This window comes from Coturnix japonica, chromosome 15 (assembly GCF_054131305.1).
Source record: "Coturnix japonica strain WE chromosome 15, WE-NBRP24, whole genome shotgun sequence".
Classification (NCBI taxonomy): Eukaryota; Metazoa; Chordata; class Aves; order Galliformes; family Phasianidae; genus Coturnix; species Coturnix japonica.
The window spans coordinates 1,213,755-1,237,047 of NC_140677.1; the positions used below are offsets into that span (position 1 = coordinate 1,213,755).

At 43.6% G+C, this 23,293-nt stretch overlaps 1 protein-coding gene across 13 annotated transcripts in view; it reads right to left on the reverse strand.

The window, feature by feature from the left end:
- GRM7 (glutamate metabotropic receptor 7) overlaps positions 1-23,293 on the reverse strand; it is a 210,660-nt gene that overhangs the window by 86,341 nt on the left and 101,026 nt on the right. For all 13 annotated transcript variants that reach the window (XR_014934770.1, XR_014934771.1, XR_014934772.1 and 10 more), the window contains exons 3-4: positions 18,144-18,285; positions 17,057-17,211 (exon numbers count right to left, since the gene is read on the reverse strand). Coding sequence is in view for 10 of the 13 variants with exons in the window: in XM_085516724.1 (XP_085372850.1) it covers positions 17,057-17,211; positions 18,144-18,285 (297 nt within the window). In the remaining 3 variants the exon portion in view is untranslated. The remainder of the gene's footprint in view (positions 1-17,056; positions 17,212-18,143; positions 18,286-23,293) is intronic.

Here is a 23,293-nt window from a genome sequence, read left to right on the forward strand (position 1 = left end):
TTCCGTCTGATCTTACACGCTGCCCATTTTCTGCCTGGAAGCATAATGCTCACTTCCCTGGCAGCGATGGCCAAGGGAATTATACGTGCTTTGGAGGCTAAACCAGGCTCCAGGACTAACTACGTGGTTTTCCATGGTCAGCTGCATTACGGCAGGGAGGGGAGTAGTGGGGAAAAGACAAGCTGACAGACAAGGTGGTTATCATGGGGAAAACAGACAAATACCAATAGGGAGAGAGTGGACAGTGTGGAGAGATGCTCCACAGCAGACCTGCCCAGGAGCCCACACTGAACTGGCTCCAGTGAAGCCAGCAACATCCAAATGAAGTTTCTAGTATCCAGAAGAGGAACTGTGGGCAGGCTGGTCTGGGAATATCCACATTGGCGATGCATTATCAGTGTGAATGAAGAAGATATTCCTAGATAAGCCTTCTATGCCACTTCTTGTTTACCACATCATTGCTACATGCTGTGAAGCATTACTTTCATGCATCAGTAATGATTTGGAGGGCAGTCAGGTCATCAGTGGTTGTTATTTAATAAGGAAAATAATAAAACAAGAGCGTTTGACCTAACACATCTCTCTTGTGCCTGAAGTGTTTTCATCCTCAGACCACGTGGTCTGTGAGCAAATACAACAGATGACTGACCTAATTTTGTGAGCAATTTTTATTAGTTTACATCATTTTTATTCTCCTCTACTTTGTCCAAAGCATGTCCACTCTAATAAAGGCCAGCTACACTAATTCCATTCACCCAGCCAGTAAGTCGCCACTTACTGCGGTTACTGATGCCACGTGAGTTGAGAGCAGCTACTCAATTTCCCTAGCCTTCAAGCCAAAATGGTTTAATTCACTAACATTAAATCTGGGATAAAAGCATTAGAGATGGAACAATAAGATCGATTTTTAAGGCAGCCAGTCTTTTTTCTGCTTTTATTACATAGCTCAATCCACGTACTACGTAGCATGGTGGAATTGTTAAGGTAGTTTACAGATTTTCTTGACCTCCTCAATAGGACTAAAGCATGGAGTGGGTTTGTTAACTTCCTTCATAGCAAAAAAAGCAAACCATGTTTATAACAGTTACAGTTTGAAACACTGACAAGGGTTCATTGGTTGATGCCACATCTGAAATGTTTTTGTTACACACTACATACATCACGGAGAAAGGAAATCCAGCTTACAGTGCCCAGGGCAAATCTGTGAGCTTAAGCTGTAAAGCTTCTATTATGGAAATAGATGTATGTTAGCTAAGTATCATTGTTATCACTTCTATGAAATTATACAGCTGCCATGACAATGAGATCATGACCCAGGCAGTGTCTAGACAGCACTGCAGTAGGAAGGTTAAATACACAAGTATATTATTATTCATTATTCTGCACTTCATGGCCTTCAGGCACTTCTTAGTGTCACAAAGCTCCCATTTATATCAATATAAGAGTTAGAGGAAAATCCAAAATTTATTTATTCTATTGTTGATTTTATTGCTGTATCAGCTGAGAATGAGCTTCTTCCTGTTGCAGCAGGCTCCAGAGACACATACAATAAAGCGCTGATCCTTATCCCTTGCTGCTACAATCCTTGGCATATATCCCCTTACCGGAGCAGGAGATTGTGTTTTAACCCAAAAGGAACCACTGCTTTCTTTATCAAAAGGAAAAGACCAAATCCATGCCTCAGAGAGCAAGGGAGCTGTTACGGGGCAGAAGATGAAGATGACTTGCAGTCTCTCCCTCTTAACAACTGCAGACTTCATAATGCGTGAGATTTTTGCATTTTAAGCCACAGAGGGACTTTCTAAGTTGACATCACTGTAAGTCACCAGGCTGCTTTATGTACACTGAGCTCTCCTTTCAGCTGAATACTCCACTTCTTATTCAAACGACTCCTGCTGCTGGAATGAATAATTCTTTTATGAAGTGGAATGTGCAGTCACATAAGCCCACTCTTGCCAGCAAGGATCTGTAACTGCTGTAAAGACTAACACCAAATAGCTTTAAGAATATATCCAGAAAAAGAATGCTTCTCAGTAATTCACCTTATCCTGCTACCCTCTTATTAGAAATGGGATATTTGTGTTGCAAGGGCCTTATCCTGGAAGTATTCTCTTTACCTCCCACCTGAAGATGGGGTAAAATGCTTCACATTTTTTTACTAGCTCTATCACAAAGTAACAAGATAATAGCCTTCTTCCCCACTCACTTTCATAGCCAGCCTTGAAATTATCAGCTGCTTTCTGGGCTGGAAGCTAGATCAGCTTTCGCATCGATCTCCTCCAGCAGCAGCAAAACTGCAATGAAGTGAAACAGGGACTCAGTCAGGGCAGGGAGCAAAGAAGAGTGAAGTCAGGCCAAGGTGCAGAAAGCAGGTCGCTCTTTCCTATTACTGGTAGTTACTCACAAAGCACGAGCTATTATTTCAATACTTTATTTGCAATTAAGTATCTAACTAATGTCCTCGTATGCATCAAAGCCTTCCTCCCTGCTATTCTCTGGGTTCATTCCTCCTTCTCACCCTTCCTCCCTGCTCCACAGATGGCCTGTTTCATTTTAATAATGTAAAGCAGTGAAATCAGAGAGATACAGAAAGTCTAAATGCAGAACATGCCGGAGTGGTTCCTTCCCTTTGATAGCAGCAGCAAAATGTATGTTGCACATCCTTAAAAGCATTTAAACTCCAGTCATCTGCCTGCATAATTTAAAACGCGGATAAAACTACAGACATCTCTCTACATTTTAATGCAGCAACCAGAGTAGCCCCCAAACATGATGGGTGCATAAGTGAAAGCAGGACATGCAATGCAGCGGGCTGGGTGACAGCAGGACAGAGGGGCCACACCCCGGTGCTATGGGGCACACAACACAAACCTCCCCCTGCACAGAGCATCCATGCTGATGGGGCCAAAGCCCTCATGCCCACCACAGAGCAAGGCCGTGCACTCACTGCTTGTCACTCACCAGTTCCTTCAGCACTGAGTCTGTCCCCCTGTATGTGTGTGTGCATAGCTGAGGTGACCATGCTAACAGGATTAATCACCCCCCGTATAAATGTAATTGTGCATCCTCAAACACACGTGTGCACAGTCCCATACAGACAAACCAGGCATGCAGAGATGCTCCTCTTTCTTTTCTTCTTTATTTTTTTTAACTGCTGAGATGGTAACACCAGCAGGGTAAAATTATCAATGTTCCTTCAGATTGCTGTTTAACACGGGATCTTTTTCCCTACAGAAATGCCACTTAGAGTATGTCTGCAGCACATCCCAGTGTGAGTGGTCAGCAGGGCTCACCCAGTGCTTGAGCACAGCGGCTGGGTAACTTCTTAAACTACTGCATATGCTCATAATCTTACTTTCAAGTTCCACTTGAGAGAATATCCCTGAGAAAGTATTACTTGAGATGCCCATCACACTCATGCCCTTAATTATTTTTTTTTTATTATTTTTATTTTTTGTGGGGTAAGAAGAAAAAAGATTTGCTTCCTTGATTTTGACCAACTGACTTCTTAGTTGTAATCGGGTCTTAATAATTCCATCCAGATAAAGCACACAAGGATGGGAGCAGCACAGAATAACAGCCAGTCCCTCCTTTTCGACAGCCTCCTCAGCTGATGCTGCTAACACAGTTGCAGCACTCACTCCAGCTGCACACATTAGTCATGTCAAACTGCAAGGTGCTATCAAAAACAAGCACTAAGACTGACACGTGAAAAGGCAAATATAAAAATAAGTCAGATTTCTGCAGCCAGAGGATTCAGTCCCCCACAGGATCTCCTGCATCGCCCCCAGTCACTTGTAGTTGAAACACCAAGAATATTCTAGGGACAAGAAGAAAACTTTCCAGCTCTATTTAAATATTCCAGGAGCAGAATACCCTCTAGGCACCTCATCCTCATCCTTTGATCACCCCTGCTGGCTTTTCCCTTCCCTCCTCTCCCTGTCTCAGGGTTATCCCACCCTATGCTGGCTTTGGCTGCAATAGTCAATTTTCATTGTAGAGATTTGTACAATTCTGTGTTTTCAGTTTTAGATAGAAATAATGGCTGTAACACATTGAGGTCATGGCTTTTGTTTTCCCACTTTCCCAAGTAAGAAACCAGCAGGCTGCACACAGAAACCCCAGCTGAGTCTCTAAGGAACCACACACAGATCTGAGAAGATCAACATCATACAGCAGTAACTCCCCTGGCAGATATAGGGCCACCAAACAGCCCTCACCAAGCCAACAGTGAGAGCCTTGGGACACGGGGCAGCAGGGCTGTGACCCTGCAGAGCAGAGAGACTGCAAGGTATCTCCCAGCAGAAATGCCTTTGCAGAGTTGAATAAGGCAACATGAACATAAGGGAACTTTTAAATGGCTCTCAAGTTGCAAGATAATTTGTATTCCCCTCTCTTCATACCAACACATTAACCAAATACATTATTTCCATAATGAGGAGATGAACATCTGTGTGGCTTCCCAAAATTTCAAGTGGCAATACTCGAGACAAGTATTCTCTCCTTAGGGACTGACACATCAGCATTTTAAATCATTGCCAAAGCTAAAAACATCATTTCAATTCCCAGGAGGCAGTAAAGAAGGAATTCAGGTATGATGTAGATTTTTTTAAATCAAGTACACCAATTTACTTCCACAAATTCGATTGCCTTAGTATTATATTAGACTTTGTACTTAGCCCCACGTATGAAAGCTTCCATTAGTTGGCTCACTTAGAGTATAACACAGAAGTGCCCAAAACACCGTCACCTTCGGGCTGGGGGCCCCTCCAAACTGAAGTCATCCTATTTTGCAACATGTCAGCCCCATCAGCCAGGTCCAGAGGGGCACTTATAACCAACACGGCTCCTTTGCTTCCTATCTGCAACAGAGTAAACCCACCAAGCCCAAACATTTACTCAAACACAGGGAAATTTTCGGCTACTGTAGTGATTGTTGGCTTCTTACTGTAAACAATTTCTTAACCAAATATGGGACCTGACCCACTTAGCAAACAAACTTTAGTCTGGATAGCACCTCACAGCCACCAAAGACCCCACGCAAGAACTCTGTATTTACACAGCATACCAGTAGTAGTAGTTTTTATTACGCACAGGTTGGCACTTTGTGGAAATTGTATGAATATTCACATATGTTGAATGTATTTATCTGTGCTTTAGCTCCTGGCTATGCATGTTACATGGAGCAATTCCCCATACATCCGGCACCATGACCAAGGATGCCTTTTTCTTAATGCTACCTTGGTGTTAAGGAGCTTCATTCATACTGGAGTTTGTCCAGTAACAACATCCTAAAGGGAAAGAAAACAAACAAACCCCACACCTTCATGGAGATGCCATTTCACCATTTAGCTACTGCTCACTGCAGCTGCAAGGCCACAAAAGCCATTGCCAGCCCCAGCATAACATCATGAGCACCCACTGCCAACTGTGCACAGGAGCCAGGGACCATCCAAGCCTTCTGCTCCAAAGAGCGAAGCCACCATCAGCTCTGCAGCATGGCTCCCTCAATGCTGGTATCTCCATCATGCATTACTACTTAATGCAACTAAAACATTCCTACCATCTTTCTACCTAAGACTCACCAATCACTTTGATGCTGTCCTCGCCTCTTGCTCGCAGTAGAGGACTATAACCATCATGGAGCCATGAACATAACAAGCCCACAGACCAACCCAGAGAATAAACAGGCTCATTCTACACAAAGGCCTTTAGCACCAAAGCCTGCAGGGCTGCATCAGACACTGCAGAACAGAAGGGATCTCAGTAGCTTTCAAGTGTTCATTAATTCCCATCATTACATACCAAACTAATTTTGTTTGGAAGTTTGATCATGTAAAGTAGGAATTAAAGTAAGAAACACAACCTATGTTTGAAAACAAAGGAGGAAAGGACATCCTCCTCAGCAGAGCTACTCACAGTAAGCCACTCCAAATACTTCAAGAAAGAATTAAGAGAGATAAAAGGAAAGATAAATACAAGTTTAGTTCACAGAATCTTACATGAGAGCTTACCATCTTGTAGATGCTTGCGTATGGGTCACTTAAGGAGGAAGGCAAAAACCTCACTGCATTGCTCAGCACAGAGAAGCAAAGCATGGTACTGAAGCACAAGGAGAATACACTGAAGTGTAAGTACTACAGGTGGATATTATCAGTGGAATAGCAAAACACTGACTCTAATTAGGTTCAATCGTTATCCACAAGCAATTGATCATCAGCTGAAGCAACACCTTTCTCTTTTCAGTGATGATCATCACTTTGAGGCCACTCTTTTCTCTTGCTTTCCTTTTACAGATACTAATTCAGTTGCTTTTTGGAAGGTGAGCGGCATCAGGACCAAACCCAGTGAGTTACTGTTGAACTACAACACTGAGAACACTGTGGGAGTTTGATTTATCTTAGGGTTTTTTGCATTTTGTATGTTGAAGAAGAAATAATTAGTTTCCATGGCTTTTCTCTATTAAATAGCTTTCATAATTAATCTTGTTATTAACTGTGTTCTAATTTAGTTAACAGGGAGGAAGAACTATAGGTGTTAAAAGCTTTGCTGGACTGCAGCTTGGCTCTGGGTGTACCTGGGGGCTCTTGGCACACCAAACCTGAATCAGTGTTATTGGGAAGATATCAGGAGAGAAAAACTGGGAACAGCAGGCGTGTGGCTGCAGCGCGCACACAACAATGGGTTACTTTCCACATGGTCTGCTCCTACAACCAACCAAAGAGGAATCTATTTTCTCAAGGCAGCATGACCTGAAATGGCACAGAGGGATGTCTGTTCTTGCCAACGGATAATTCTACGTTATCCTGCAATTATATTTCAATTATGAGACAAAAAGTTTGTGTTTATCTGGCCTTACCAGGAGAAAAAAATTCAATGATCTTCTGACTCTGGTTTTGTTGTCTTAAGAGCTGGAACGTGATCACACTGAGGATGTTTTCCTACATAACTTTCAGTTTCAGTGTCATTAGAGCATTATCACACAGACACCAAAATGAAAACCCATTCCCAAAGCAGATCTGCAAGCCCAGTGTGAGTGAAGTGGGCACTTTAGCATTCATTGTATCATTTTTTGGGAAATTATGGGTATTATTTCCCAAACTATTAGTACTTCCAAAAGCCCACCATCCTTCAAGTGTTACCAACACAAACCAAAAAGAAAAGAGAACAACCAACCAAACAAAACCAAGTGCCTTTCTGATCTCTGTGCGCTTCCTAACATTGCTGCTTGTGTTCTCCTGCCTGACCTCCTCTGCCCAGCAAAGCTCAGCCTGCTTCAGCAGCACCACTCACATCAGAGGAGCTCCGCATCCCCACATCATCCATAGATGCTCTCACAGGACAAGATAGATGGTCATGCAGCCGCTAACAGACACGTCATACCTACAGTGAATATATTTCTAATGCATAATGTAAGCAGATTCATTTGCCGCTTGCAAACATAAATACCATATTTGCATTTTACTCTCATAAAAAGCTCAAACATTTTTATTTTTGCTTCTCTTGATTTATTGTGAAGCGGTGTTTATTTTCAGGCTTGCTAATAAAGAGGATGAATAAATGAGTCACAGGACATGGCAGAGAGTAATGTTAAGTGGCCCCGAGGTTCAGAAATGGCATAAGGAAAAGAACATGCTGTGAGAATTAAGAAACTTTTACTTTCAGTATCAAAAACTGAACCCAAAGAGGAAATTCATACTCATTACCATTTGTAAAGAGTGGTGGAATAGCTGATAACAAAAGATAAAGAAACGCTGAGACGTATGAATTTGTGAATGCGTGAAATAACGTGTCACAGTAAATACAGCAGACTGGAAGTAATCATGGGACAAGATGTACTACAGAGCGCTCCATCACACCCACATTTTTAGGCGTTCTGGTAAAACAGGCAGGCTGTTAGAAGAGCAGATTTGAGAAGCACCACAGACACGCGCTCACCTTGTACCTGCCAGGCGGGGGCTGAGGAAGAAGACGTGGCCCTGCAAAGATCAGAGCAAGTCTATGAGGTGCCTGAAGGTCACCCACAATGCTGGCACAGTGTGTCCCAGCTCCTCCCTGCTGTCCCAAGGGACCTGCCTTGCCTCGTGCCTGCACAGCACAGGACCCATGGCAGGGCTGGGAGCCTTCCGCTGCCGCCTCTCTGTGTGCAGCTGCTCCTCCAATGGGCTGCACTGGTATCTGCTTAGCAGATGGCAGGGGGGTTTGTTTCTTTCATTTTAATTCTTAAAATATGAAGTTATTTTAATTCCTTGTTGCAAAAAATAACCCTTGTAGAAACGGCTGATGACGGAACCTTTTATTTCTCCCATCACCTTATGGCACAAGCAGATTGTATTTGTATTCTGCACTTCACTGCCCTCAATTTCAGTGTCTGAAGCTTCCTAAATTAAAACACTGTGATAACTGTGAAGGCAAATAAACAGTCAGGTCTGTGGACCTAATGCCAAAGTTCCTCTCTTGGAGCTCTTTCTTGGGACCAAACTCATCACATGTGGGAATCAGCATTAGGACAAACCACCAGTGCTTCCAACCAAACAAGTGGCATCCCTGATTTGGCAGCAGCAATGGGATGTCCACCAGGCATTGGACTGGAAATGCTACACAACTCCTTTCTGCTTTGCCAAAGCCAAACATCAGAGATGACAAACGACCTGTGCCATTACAAGCAGCCTGTGGCTCCCAGCCCTCCTGCAGAGTGGTGCTTTTATAACTAGATGCATGGCTATTTTCACCTGATAGATACAGTTTATTTCAGAATGCTCTTGAATTTCCTTCTTTACTATTAAAATACATTAAATATGAATGGTGAAAGGAATGTTCTGCTAATGTTATCATCCTTTGAGATAGAAAAACATGTTAACCTCTCCTGCTCCTTTGTCTCTGCAGTGAGGCTGCTCGTGCTCCTCACACAGCACTGGTGCATCATCTCAGCTCCCTGTGCTGCCTGTGCTGAGTCGCAGAGGCAACCACAATGTGAGTGCTGTGCCTGGCACGATCCCAGTGCCAAACTGCTCTGAGCAAGTGGGAGAAGGTGATGAAATCTTTTTTGACTCCTGTTTCTATGCCTGAAGAGAACGACAAACTAAAACGTTATTTTTTATACTTCTCATGAGCCAGCTCTGCTCAGCAGCTCAGGAGGGGCTCCCCTGTGTCAGGGCAATGACATCCCCTGTGCTTCACCCCCACAGCACTTGTGAGATGCTTAAAGACTCACATCAGCCAGAGGTTCTTCTGTATTTCTGAAGTGGTTGGCCAAGCCATGCTGGGACTCTTCCTCCCTGCAAATCAAGCATCAATAAAAAAGGTCTAATAGAGACCCAGAGAATGTCACTGCATACAAAAGGAAACCACTTCCTGCAGCGGCTGACATGAAGTAACACCTTACTGAATCCTTTCCTAGCTTCGAGATGGTAAGATTTGTTTTTAGATCATGGGAAAAGCCTTTTGTACATCTTCAGGATTGCACTTTACTTTTTGGTATTACCTAACAGTCCTCCCTGGGGACAAAGAAAGAGGAACTTTGGCTGCAAAGTCTTTCTATATATGTTACAGATCCTGGAAATCCTCCCAGTTTTACTAACAGATGGAAAATGAATTCAAACAAATGAGTCTTGAAACTCTGCATGGAAGCAGGGAATAACAGCACTAGAAAACAACAGAATTTCCTAATGCTCCATTCGGGGGGTTGAATAAGAAGCAGGCATTTGCCGTGTGTGCTGGCCATGCACTGTTCTCATAGGGATGGGGTGGATGGATGGAAATTCTTGCCTGGATGTGCCCAACAGGCAGCTTCATTGCTGGATCGCTGATGGGAACACTGGGCTTAGGAGGAGCAGTTCAGACTGATTCAAAGTAAAGACCACTCACAACAGACCCAAACAGCCATCTACAGCTCAACAGTTTTGTCCCAAGAATTCTCTCTTCTTTCAGTGTCAGCCACTCTGGTGTGTACGCATGTGCATCTCAGCATAACCACCCACACAACCTCCAGCATCCTGAAATAACAGCTACACATGAACATTGAAGGGAAAACGCCAACGTGAGCCCAGGGAGGAATGCACCAAACAGAGCTAAGGGAGCAGCACGTACATCTGCAGAGTGAGCCACAGGTCAGGTCAGGGGATGCCCATCTCATAGCCCACATCTGGAAGGGCTGGGTGAGCTCTTCTGTTCCTTTCACTGGGCCCTAAATCTGTGCTGTAAGGCACTTCTTTGTGGCCCAATTAGACCTTCCTTTTCCATGAAGCAGCTATGCCCTTAGGAAGGGTACTGCCTCAAACCTATTTGAGACTACAGATATAATGTTAATTTGAAACTTTATAGAAGCTGTGTTTCATAACTCTTTTATATCTGCATACCACAACAAAAAAACGCTGCCCTTAAGGCACTGCCTCTTTGAACCTATTAACCTCTCCACTGGGCCTTCATCTCAGCCCTTTAAAGCCAAGCACTGCAGTGCTCCTGCACCTCCCTGAGGATGGCTCCTGCCCCCAGCCAGGGTGGGCAATGCCAGCCACCCTGGCACACTGTGCCCCACTTTGTAAGAAAGCACAGGGGCAGAGGCAGGAACAGCCAGAAGAACCACAGCTGATCCTCCCTCCCAAAGTGATTTCCCAACACTTGTGGATCAATATGCAATAAACTTTTAACTGCTGTGTGTGTCCTGGGCTCCCAGGTATCCACAGAACTAATTTAAATTCAATTAATGGCTTCATCAGCATTGGGAAAGATGCATTCTCAACAAGTTTGCAGACCTAATGACTTTAAGCGCTGAGTGATTGATACAGAAGAACAGAAAGGTAAATTCTTCCTTCAGCTGCACTTGGCCAGACAAAGCGTTAGTCAGAAGGGACCCAGAGTGCCACTGAAAGCATCCATTTGATAAACTGTACTGGGTGAAATAAGAAACCCACCTTCCCAGCATCTCTGCACTGACTCACCTCACAGATCCGAACACAGAGTACTCTCAGCATTTTAATTTCAAAGCTGCTAAATACAATTTACTCCCAGGAAGAATGCAGATAAACTTATCTAAAACAGAGCGCTGCTCCCAAACCACAAAGCAGCACAACTACCATTGCTACCACCTGCGCTGGGCTCTGGGAACCAGAGATGGGCTCTGCTGAGAGCTCAGTCCCAGGGATGTGGGGCAGCACCTTGAGAAGCACACAGCACTGTAAGATACTCTAAGATGGGCTGTAAGCAAGAAGAATCCCAAACCGGTCACTTTACAAATGCTGATATGAGATGCATGATTTTTTTCTGCTCTTTTCAGGGAGGAGATGGGTAAACACTGCACAAAACAAGCACATCTCTCCAGGAGAAACATCCCAGGGCAAAGGGGGCTGTAACTGAGTACAGGACAGCAGGACCGGGTTCATTAATATTGGGTAAAATTCAATACTGTCTGTAACACAAAGCAAAATGAGCCCTCAGCTCTTTACATCAGTAGGCTGGCGATGTGGAGGTAAAATATTTGAAACCATTAAACTGTGAGAGATGACTTCATTCTGTTTTTTTCCTTGAATCACTTTTCTTTCAGTGCTTTTTTTTTTTCCTACATATAATACTGCTCAAACAGAGACGGAAGCAAAACAGCTCTTGTTGGAAATAAAAACTAAACCATTGAAAGCACAGTTCACCATCTTTTTGGAAGACAAGCAACTGAACAGTTCAAGGACAGTTTTATGTTGGTTTACAGCATTTGCAATGCTTCTGTTTTTGTGTTTTGTTTTTTTCCCTTTCAAGTAGCTGTGCACTTTCCTGTGCTGAATTTGAGCCATCCGTTAACCTCAGAGCTGAGTGCTTCATGAGACTGCAAACCTCAGCCGCATGCAGCGCTCGCTGGAATTGAATCATTTATCTCACATCTGCTTGAACGTCACTGTTCTGCTGCACCAAACTCTGACCTCAGACCATAAGCAATACTTCCACTACGGACAAATCATTTCTGCCAACTGTCACACAGCAACAAAATAGACGACAAACTGGTGTGGGAAGGTTCAACCTCTACTGCTGTACCACCAACATCCACCTCTGATGCTGTGGGCCAACATCACAATATAGCAGGTATTACTTTCAGAGCAGGCATCATATAAATATCCACAGAAACATGTTCCAAATGCCAAACCAAGATCCTGAATGCTCTTGCTCTACCTGTTATCTGCGCTCTCTATTCCTCACACTGCTCAAGGGCTCTAATGAGCCAGATTTAATCTTAATGGATACTGAAGATTGATACCATCAAATTTAAAATCTGAAGTGTGGATATTACTTAGACTTGAAGAAAGGATGGGAAAGGGGAGGGAAGATCATCATTCTGCATCCTGAGACCATCAGTATCGCACAGTCCTTTGACTTAAACATCTGCCTGTAGATGCATCTAACAACCTTCCCAATTTAATTCAGCAAATACTGCACAAATCTACTCCAGAAGGATGAGGCTTTTCCTTCCCTCACGGCACAGACACTTTCTTATCAGTGGCAGAAAGAAGAACTTTCTCTCCGGGGACAGAATTTAGGAACTCCTGACTTGGAAGCTGCCTGCCAGGGAGAACTTTAATTGATGTCTGGGCCAGAAGTCTTATCGTCTTTAATCAGAGGGCCATACTGATATCTCTTATATATGCGTATATGGTGTAATAAAAACAGCAACCCCGGGCAATTCACAAGGATAATTAGATTTAGGCATAGCAGTGATAATAAGAGGAGGAAATGTTCTAAAATTTATTAAATCTACTGAAAAACGAAGAAGCAAAGTGGCAGCAGAATACTGAAAGGTCACTTTGTGATTAACAAAGATTAGTGTGGAAGAAGTTCATTTAAATCCACAAAGAACTGGGGTTGTGGTTCATCACTTTGGGAGCTCCAAGGCTGGAAATGGGATGAATCACAGGAGGGCAGGGAGCATTGGCACTGTTTGTTTATGGCTGCTTTGAATAGCCTACAATGCTTCTGGGGCTTGGAATGAAAAATAGGACGAATGAACAATGCTCTCTTAGGCCATCAATGCCTAGAGAAAGGAAAACCAACACAGCAATTTGCTGGTCTGAAGGCAAGTAGCTCAGCGGAACTGCGAGCACGAAACAATTCTGCTCTGAAATCTCAGCCTTTCTTCTCATTTTCCGCTGTGCTTCCATTTTCCCTGCAGCGATCGAACTTTTGGGAGCTCGTTATACTCGCCTCAGTGTCTCCCATTTAACCGTTCTCCTGATGGCACCATTGCTTCAAAACGACCCAAACTCTTCCTGCAGCCCTCAGCTGCTCCTCCTCACAGCACCAAAGCTCCCCAGGACCAGCAGCTACCCGACCTCTGGACTGACATGGGAACCCCCCCAACCTGCACAGCTCACACCGCTGCTGAGTGGAAGGACAAAGGAAAGGCTTTCTGGGGAGCATGGCAGCAGAAGGTAACATTGCACCAAATGCATTTTGGAGAAGCAAGATGTTCTGCAGACTTTTTTCCTGCCATGCTTTTGTTTTCATGAATGTCACACGAACACAGAGCCACAGATGTTCATCATTTCTATATCAATGTAAAATGAACATAATAATTAGAACACATCCATTCAAATTTCAATTATGTAAAAAAACATCCTTTCTCTTTCATTTAAACTGTTTTTTCCCTCACATCCTAACAATGCCATTTGCTCTGTGCTTACATTACGCCTTCCCACAGTGATGGCACAGGGCTACGCTTGGAACGAGACACAACTGGAACTCACCAACACAAGCCCTACTACATGCAGCACTGCAGCGAGCTCACAGCTTCAGGACTGGGCTGGTGTTCTAAGAGCCCAGGAGCCAGCAGACACACCATTAAAGCCTTTTTCTTAGGAGCAGTTTGGAATACACTGCTCTGTTGCAGTGGCTGTTCCAAAAGCACGCACACCCTGCTTGTTTCTCTGAAGTTGATGCACTGATGGAGTTGGCCGTGGAGCTTGTTTCAAACAACAAGTTTCTGTGCACTGATTACTATTTAAGTTTGCACTTCCTCTGGCTCACTGTCTACTGCAATTATGCAAATAAGATGCAACTTTATCCCTTCAGCATAATTACATCAAACACAATCGGGCTATATTAAGACTGACTTAAGAGGAACAAATTCAGTTCATGTAATGATTTCTTAAATCACCCCGTGGAGCTGTGGCAAAGAAAAAGCTGTCCCAAGGGGGACATCAAGCATCTAGACAAATAGCCACACGTCTGGGGCTTCACATCTGTGTTCTGCATGTAAGAACCAAGGCTGGAGGGGTGGTAGTAAGAAAAAGCCTTTTTCTGTAAACTGACCATTTCAGCTTACGACTTTTGTGATCAACAGCTCTTGAAATGTCAAAGATCTGATAATCCAAAGCTCCCACGTATGCTTTAACATGATGGCACATTCATTTTCAATGCAATTTAACTTCTCCTGGCCTATCAGACTTACATTTTTTCCTAAAGTGTGAGAAGAGGTTGGCAGCATCACTTACTTAATATCAATATGATATTTTCTAGAAGGGGAAGCTGCACCACTGTTTGCTTCCAATGACTGGGCATCTTTTTCTAACATACTGCAGTTCATCTTTAACACAACTGTCAACCATAAGAGCATTTCGCTTCTGTTTCTCAAGTAAAACTGGGGCAACCCCCTTACTCAGCCCTACCAGAGAAGCTCTCTCAGAGCCCAGCAGAAGGCAGCTGGTACCTCATGGTGCCTCAGCCCACGAGCAGCGCCATCGGCAGCATCACTGAAGGGAAAGGAGCCTGCCAGGCTGGGCACTGCTCAAGATATCCTCCCTTAGGGCAAATTGAGTTCTGTTCTGCTAATTCAGTTTGTTTCCATCAATTTATAAGGAAAGCCAGGGCTTCTTATTTCATTTATTTTATGTATTCTCCCACAGAAATACATTACTAAATTTTAGTAGCAGATGTTCATTGCTGGATGATAAAAGAACCACGTTAAACTGTCTGTTTCTAGTTCTCTTGGATTCAATGCCAAATGAAATTACTACAACAGAAAGGAAAACAAAACAACATACAGCTGTCTGAATGCAAGAAAGGAAGACAATCCATACAGGTAACAGCCTCCCTAAGCAAAGAAGTGTTAACACCTGAGGAGTCCTTGCTTCCTGTAAGTAACTGATGTCAATGGATACTTCTCATGGGGAATGAAACAGAAATGGAATTGGTTTGAAAGGAGAAACACTGAGTTCTGGAAAACTGTTTCACACACCAAGAGGAGCACTCAGCAAGGCAAGCATGAGGATTATGTTGGAGAAGGATGGTATGAGAACGACTGCACGGGAGAAGGGGAATGCACTCTGTGCACATAACCATCCCTTTACTCTTCCCCCTAACAGGGCTAAGCAGATGGCAAATACAGATGGTAATTAGGGATGGATGAACGAACCTGAAAAAGGTAAGAACCAGCCTGAACCTTTCTAGTGGTCACAGAGTGTGCAGGAATCATTTGCTATTGACATTGGAACTGCAGCTCTAGGACACTGTGCTCTGCCTCTCCCTTCACACCCAGCACGGCACCAAACTCTGGCTGATGGTTTTCCCCTTTCTGTTAAACAGCATGCAGTTCACGGACCTCAAAATACGTACGTGCCTGCATGGCAGAAACTGCGTAAGTATGAATGCAATTATATGTATAGGCAAAATATAATTTGAGCATCACAAACCTTACAAACAGTAATCGTGCAGACTGTGTGAGTGCAAGTGCAGAATGCAATGAGAAAATCTTTAGGCAAAAGCCCAACACAGTCAGGGAATAAGCCATGCACAGGCTCAATGCAGGTACATCCTGCAAGGCACTACGTGTGCTGATATCTGTAACTGTTACTTAACCAACTTTCTGCACCTGCATCCCTTCAGTCTGTCACTGTAACTCATTATTTCCAAAAGAAAACTCCATTGTGTCCAAAGCGCTTAATGTGTAATGCAGAAGGAAAATATTTTAAAACAAACACATTTGGAAAGTTTTTCTTTCTGTGCTGTTGGCAGACTTCAAGATTTTCTGTCAGAAACCCTCAGGGATGAATACAAACAGTAGGGAAAGATTATTACAATGCTGTGTTTTCCAGAAACAAATCGCTTCATTCTCTACCAACTTCACGTATTTATGGAGAAATAACATGTAAAAATGCCTCTAGGGTTCAAAAATTTAATATTAGAGACCTGAGAAGAATAACTAATGAGGTACTAGTGTACACACAGTAAAGATGAATGCAAATGTTTGCTTCCCCTGTGAATGAAGGCACCAAAGCCCATTTTTGTGTAACACATGCAGGGACTCTCATGCCACGCACAATGGAGGAGTTAGTTCTCTTCACTCCATGTCTATGAAGACTTTTCCTTTTCATGTCAAGGAGAACATGGGCTCTAATCAGCATGCTTGGTTTGCCCAGAGGAAGCTGTTCGGACAGTTTAGCATCTCTACGGAGGGGACAGCAAATTAAAGACGGATCAGACAAAGACTTCAGGGAGAAGTGCTGAGAAAGGAGGAATTCTGTAACAGAAGTGCCTCATAATCTTTATATAGATGCACGCATATGTACAAATACATATATTTGCAAAGTGCACAAGAAATATAAATAAATAAGTATAGCACTTGATCTGAATAAAATACCAATTAAGCTAAGTAAAGAGGACTGCTGACTCGAACATGAATTTTTACTTCCTTGGTATGGAGTTTACCTGGTGTTTCAGAGGGGTATGTAACTGCAGTGCATTTTCTCTTCCCACATACATACATGACGCATCAACATCGTTTTGGTTTACCTCCTTTAAGGTGACGCAGATAACTGCTAGTAGCATTCCAGCAGCAGATACAGCATGTAGTTCTCAGATGAGGAACACAAGCATTCAGGAAAATTCCAGGGGATAAAGACCAGCTCAATGTCAATTTTATACCCTTCCAACGCAACCACATTCAGACACAGCCATAAAAAAAAAAACAAAACACACACACACAAAAACAAATACAGGCAATCCATTTTGTACCACTTGTTTTCAGGAAACAAGAAATGAGGCAAGAAGCGGTGAGAGAAGGTGGACAGAGAGCTCTTACCCTCGATGGTCGCTCGCTTGGGCAGGATGGTGATGGCCCCCTCAGCCACATCCTCCTGCTGCAGCAGTGGGCTCACCTTGGAGCCCCACGTGTCCGAGCCCACCCATAGGAAGTGCCCCACTTGGTCGGCCCTCTTGGCAGCTGCCAGGATTTGCCTATGGAAAAGGACAGTTTGTTCATGAGTTAGTTTCATTTCAACATATAATTGCTTGGTAAAAAAATGTTGTGTGACAATTGCAGAATGAACTTACTTCTGTAGCAAACAGAACCCAGAAATTTCACAACATATCGAGCCATGTTCCAAGCAGAAAAGTCTGAACCTTCCTTTTAATTCACAATGTATCCTAAGAATGAAATCCTACCGACTTCACTGAAGCTGTATCCCAACTTCTTGTGTCTCACTTTGCAGAACGGAGCCTCTCAGCACCTCCCATTGCCATCAAAATGTCAGGTTAATTTAAAGTTCTTACGTTAGAAATAAGACAAGCTTTTAAAATATTCTGCACATAACTTTAATGGCAAGTGGTACCTGAATGATATGAGTATCCAAGCCATTTTATCACCAGTAACCATCATCTGTCATAAAATACACTCTGAATTAAGGAATTACACATTGTAGCATGAGTTTGGAGAGAGGAGCACTTTCTTAATGCCTCTGAGAGGTAAGGTCAGGTCTGCCATCAAACGAATGAGTATGACAGGAAAAACTTCAGACTGTCATGCCGGCCAGGTTGGATGGGGCCCTGAGCATCCTTGTCTAGTATTATATGTGGAGGTTGGCAGCCTTGCCTGTGGCAGGGGGTTGGAGCTTCATGATCCTTGAGGTCCCTTCCAACCCAAGCCATTCTGTCATTCACCCCCTGCAGTCCATCGCTCCCTTCTCCCCACAGAGCAATGCATGATCCAAGGCACCAAAAGAGCCAGGCAGCAGCAGGAGCCCAGTGTGACCCTGCAAATGGTAAACCCCACAACCCCACACAGCTCCTACCAACAGGCATTCCCTCTTTGTTATCTGTATTCTTACTTGCTTTCTCCTTTCTGCATGGCTACCAAGCACAAATGAATTAGTCCCCTCAGCCATCCTTACTTTATGTCCTCATCGTTGGCAAAAATAACAATGGCTCTGGCATTGGGAGTTTCTAAGAGCTGCTTGATGATTTTATCGAAGTCGATGGTCTTGTCTTTGCGATCCTGTGGGATTTTCAGGGACTGAGCAATGCAGAGCCCACCTGTGGAAGAAAGAAGGGCTCAGTCAGTAGGGAGGCATCTCAAGGTGAAACTACAGTTTGTTGCTGTTGAGGTGGGACACAGCTTCATTCATAGACCCACACAGACAGGATGCACGCCAGAGCAGGGCTGTGCATTGAGCAGGTGAGTGCAAATACCATCGTGGAGTAATAAATAAATAAACCAGACACTGGGTGTGAAAACAACAAAAACCAGCACAAGACACGGAAAAGCTTAGACTGATTAAGTGAAAAAAAACACAACAGGCTGCAATGCAAATGATGTTGACAAGGCATTGGACTTTATGTTGGTGAAGAATGGGGATCCTTTTTGATTTTTTGAGTTGAAAGATATTGAGAGAAAATGCTTCTACTGAAGCAGATTATTTGAAACAGGAACAACAAAGGAGTTGAAACGTTGGCAAGGAGAAGATTGGTAGTGAAAATCCGTACTCATTGAAACATCCATCACCAAACGGGATGGAGCTGCCTTGAGATAAAGCACGTCTGTGAGCTGGACATCTCATAAACACACACAGGTAGTACTGAAAAAACGAGGATCGATCAATAACAGCAGTAAATATATCCATGCCAAAGGGACGCTCAGTTTTAACACATTTCACATGTTAGTTATTATGCTCGTTTGCGAAAAAAAACAATTAAAAAAGAAAACTCACATCCCCCCCCAACACTGTGCTTGAATGGCAGATGAAGTCACACTTTTGCCTTTATTATTTTGTTTCTCAGCAATAAACTCTTTCATCTTTTCTGGCATCTTAGATAACAACTTTCTCAGTATTCTGCACAGTGTGTTAATTAATAGTTTTAGAGGTGCACAGTAAGAATCTGAAGTAGGGATGAATTAATTAAAAGCCAGCAGGATAAAGGAGCTATTTACTGGCATGCTTTAAATTGCAAATTTGAAAGAACAGTCAAATGAAGAAATAGAGAGGGTGTTCTATAGGACAGGATGCAAGAGGGGAGTGCCCACACAGGAAAACAAGTTGCAGTTGCTTTTGCCCAGGTACAGCACTGCACACACAAGGCAGCAGCAATGGGGCAGAAAGCAGGAACCACAACAGAACTGCAACAGGGAGGAGCAGCGTTCTATACCTTCGTTATAGAATTTTTGCATTGGAGGGCTAAAATAAAAAACAAAACCTATATCCTGGTGATACGTTCTGGTTATAAGGCTATTATAAATCTAGTATCTGATATTAAGTAATTGACACCTACATGATGTAGGTGCAGGAAATGAAAGGCTGAAACAGTCAGCAAGGCTGCCGGCTCAGCAGCCCCTCCTGACAATAATTACACCTCTTGTGTGGGTCATGCAATCTCTGCTGCCTGGATAGAGAAGCCAAGAATCTGATTATGGTCAATAATGATTACAGCTGAACTGAGCATCTCTGGACAGGGACAGCTGTGGCCAGACTGTCAATAGTGAGGAAAAAAAGCCTCCAGCACAAGGTACAACTTGAAACTGTGTATTCCTTGTGCATGTGGAACAAAGGTGGACAAAGTGTGGAAAGTGGGTCCTTTTTTATGCCACAGAGTTTTGGGTCCTTTTTTATGCCACAGAGTTTATGCTACCCAGGGAAAGTCGACTCCTGGTTTCCCCGCTGCCTGCCACAGGAACAAGGCCCAGGTGATACAAGGCATTGTATCCATCCACGTTGATGGATATCCTGATTTTAAATTGCCAGCATCCCTTCCAGGAAAGTGACACTATTACAGACTGACTAATACATGCTCCATGTCACCGAATGGGTCAAGATGTATTACTGTCTTTATTTGCTTTGCTTTGCTCAAGCCTACACTGGGCAGCTCTGACACCCAAGTACAAGCTCGTCCCAAGTGTGTGATCAGCCCCGGCACTGCAGGTGGGGAGTGCAAGAGGAAAGTGGAAGCATCTTTAATTCCTTGAAAGATGGAGTTTGAGGAATTCAGAGGAAAAAAGCACACAAAGAGCAGTCACAGCAGTGATTGTGGCAGCCAGCTCTCTACCACTCTGCTCTTGGAACGATGTCTCTCCTCCTCTGGGCTATGTATAGAAGTCCAACATTGGCATCTCTTCCATCCTTCCTTGCTGCCAGCAAATGTTTCCTTATAGCGTGAATCTGGGAATGGAGCTCCAGGAACAGACCCAGCAGGTTCAGCCCCTCCAGATGTGCCTTTGTCCAGTAAGTAAGCCACAAGAAATGCAGAGTAATCCACAGAAAGGAGGAGACAACAAGGCCGACCATTTCCTCCAATAATTACTTGAAAATTATTTTGTTTCCTAGCTTCTAGTTTTCCCAGAGGTTTGTGCCACATTGGCAAACTGACCCAATGGTTTCAAACTGTTCCAAGCGTTCAAATTCCCCTTGCTGCAAGCCACTGGCAGCACTGAGTAAACAGAAATGTGAACGTTTCTACCAAAATTAACAGTGCCTCCTGATTTCTTGTTCTTTTTGTTTTTGCCAACAAACCAAACACAGCACAGTCGGGCCCCTTCTGCTGGGCTGCTGAAGGCCCAGCACTTCATCTCACCTCAACCACCAGCGTTCAATGAGCATGAAAGGAAAGAAGGGAGCCGTCCTCCCAAAACATCCCCAAACTCAGGGAGGTGCTGGACCAGAACCTGAAGTTTTCTGTCATTTTTGTAGATTATAGAATCACAGAATCACCGAAGTTGGAAAAGACCTAAACGACCATCCAGTCCAACCATTCAACTGTTACCAATAGCTCCCACTAAACCACATCCCTCAACACAATATCCAATCATTCCTTGAACGCCTCCAGGGGGAGTGACTCCACCACCTCCCTGGGCAGTCCATTCCACTGCCGGGCCACCCTTTCTGAGAAGTAATATTTCCTAATGTCCAGCCTGAATCTCCCCTGGTGCAGCTTGAAACCATCCCCTCTAGTCCTATCACTAATGACACATGAGAAGAGGCCAACCCCCAGCTCGCTACAACCTCCCCTCAGGAAGTTATAGAGAGCAATAAGGTCTCCCCTGAGCCTCTTCCATTAGAAACAGAAACAAAGTCCTGAAGTGAAGAAAAGAGCTGAGATGGTGATCGCAAGTTCGGGTCTCAGGAGTAGAACAGGATAGGCAGGTTAACAAAAATAGGCTGAAAATGACCCGTTGTGCGATAGCTGTGAAGCACAGAGGGGCTCAGGAGAAGGAGCTGTAAAAAATACCAGGGCTGCCTTGGTTCACCCACTGATGGGTGATGTGCTGTGCCTGCGAAAGGAAAACCTCCAGAGAGTTCTCTGTGCAAGTTCATGCAGTCATGCATCAAATTGTTCAGGGCATTAAACACCCAGCTCTGGTATTTAAGGGTAATGGATGTATCTGGTAATCAAAGTGTTGCTCCAGTATCCATGGATACCTGTGATTATGTGGTATTTTGATTCTGGTACAACACTAAGTACATTATTCTGCTTCCCTGAAATTTTCCAAGAGCTATTTTTCTTATCACTCCTTAATTGGATTACCAGGTAGCACAGGAGACAATCTAACACTTTTTCAGGTGATTTCTCTGCAGAGCCTCCCTTTTTGGGGAACACACTTTCAGCGACATTGAAAACATTGCTTCAGAAAGTTAGAGTGGCCGTTTCTAATTATTAAAAGGAATTCTCAGTTCAATTGATGTGTAACTTCAGTATGAGCAACTGCCAGAGACCTATATACCTCAATTAAGGACAGCTCCTACGAAGCAGAATTGGGTCTTAGAGGAACTGGAATGATAAAGGTTATTACCCATCCCTGCGTTATCAGCCTCCTGCAGGAAATAGGAAGAACTGCAGCAGCTAAACCTCGAAAATTTCCAGAGCTGTTTCCAAACATGGAAACTCACAATAAACAAAGGTAGAAAAATGAATCCTGACTACACGGCTGAACTCTGAGCATTGACCAGTCTGTTCTTTAAGCCAAAAATCCCAACGTATGGGGAGAGGCAGAAATGGCAGTTGGGTCTCAATGTCTGAAATTAAAGTTCTAACAAGGCTCTGTATTAGGATCTGTTCCTTTAATAGGAATGGAGAACAATGCGGGTACCAAGAGTTATGGTGTCCCCCCGTGTGCCAGTAAAACAAGTCTACAGCTGCACTGATGTGCAGATAGGAGGGGATTAAAATTAAGTCCCCACAGGATCATAATTCAATTGCAAAAACAAAGTGTGCCCCAGTAATAAAATTACATTAAAACACAGAACTGCACCAACTCATCCAATGGAAACCAACCTTGTGGATACGCAACAGCCTTCACCTAGAAACCTCCCGCATGGGAAGATTCGACAGAATCATTTTAAAGCTTCAAGTTTGGTGGTTTGTCATCTCATCTTTTCATGTTAGATCACATCATGATCAAATAACAGAAGGCAAACTGACACAGAAGACTAAAAACTGAAGTACGTCATTCATTAATGCTCAATTCTGTTGTGTCATAGCATAGCTCTCTATTTCATGGCATTCCTTGTATGTTTTGTCACCTCAAAATTGTCCTTTGCTACGGCAGACAAACCCCAGCAGTATACAAAAATCAGGACTGTCTTTGGGCACTGCATTAAGTTATAGGTGGTAAAAATAATCATTTTCAAGGATTCAGGAATGCTCTGATTGCTAGGCAGGAAATGCAGAAGATGCAGATGGTACAGCAGCCATCCATGCTCATGAGCATGTTTGCCCACATCACAATGCTCCAAAGCATCTGAACCAGACTCAAATGAGGTGTTTGCAGGGAAGGGACTCCATATTTATCAGTGTCCTAAACTTTGTATGACCAAAAGTACATTTGAGCCATTCTGAAGAACTTCCAGATGAAACCCCAGGCTTGGACTCAGAAGAACCAAACTCCCAACTAAATAACATTGTTTATGAGTAGACTTTTACCGCATGCCAATTTCGAGAAAGAAATGCCTATTATCCAACAGAAAAGTGAGGCTCCAAATTCAGACACCAGAATTATGTTGCAATGAATGTAATTAAAGGTCTGTAAAGAAGCCTTGGGTGCATCTGTTGATCA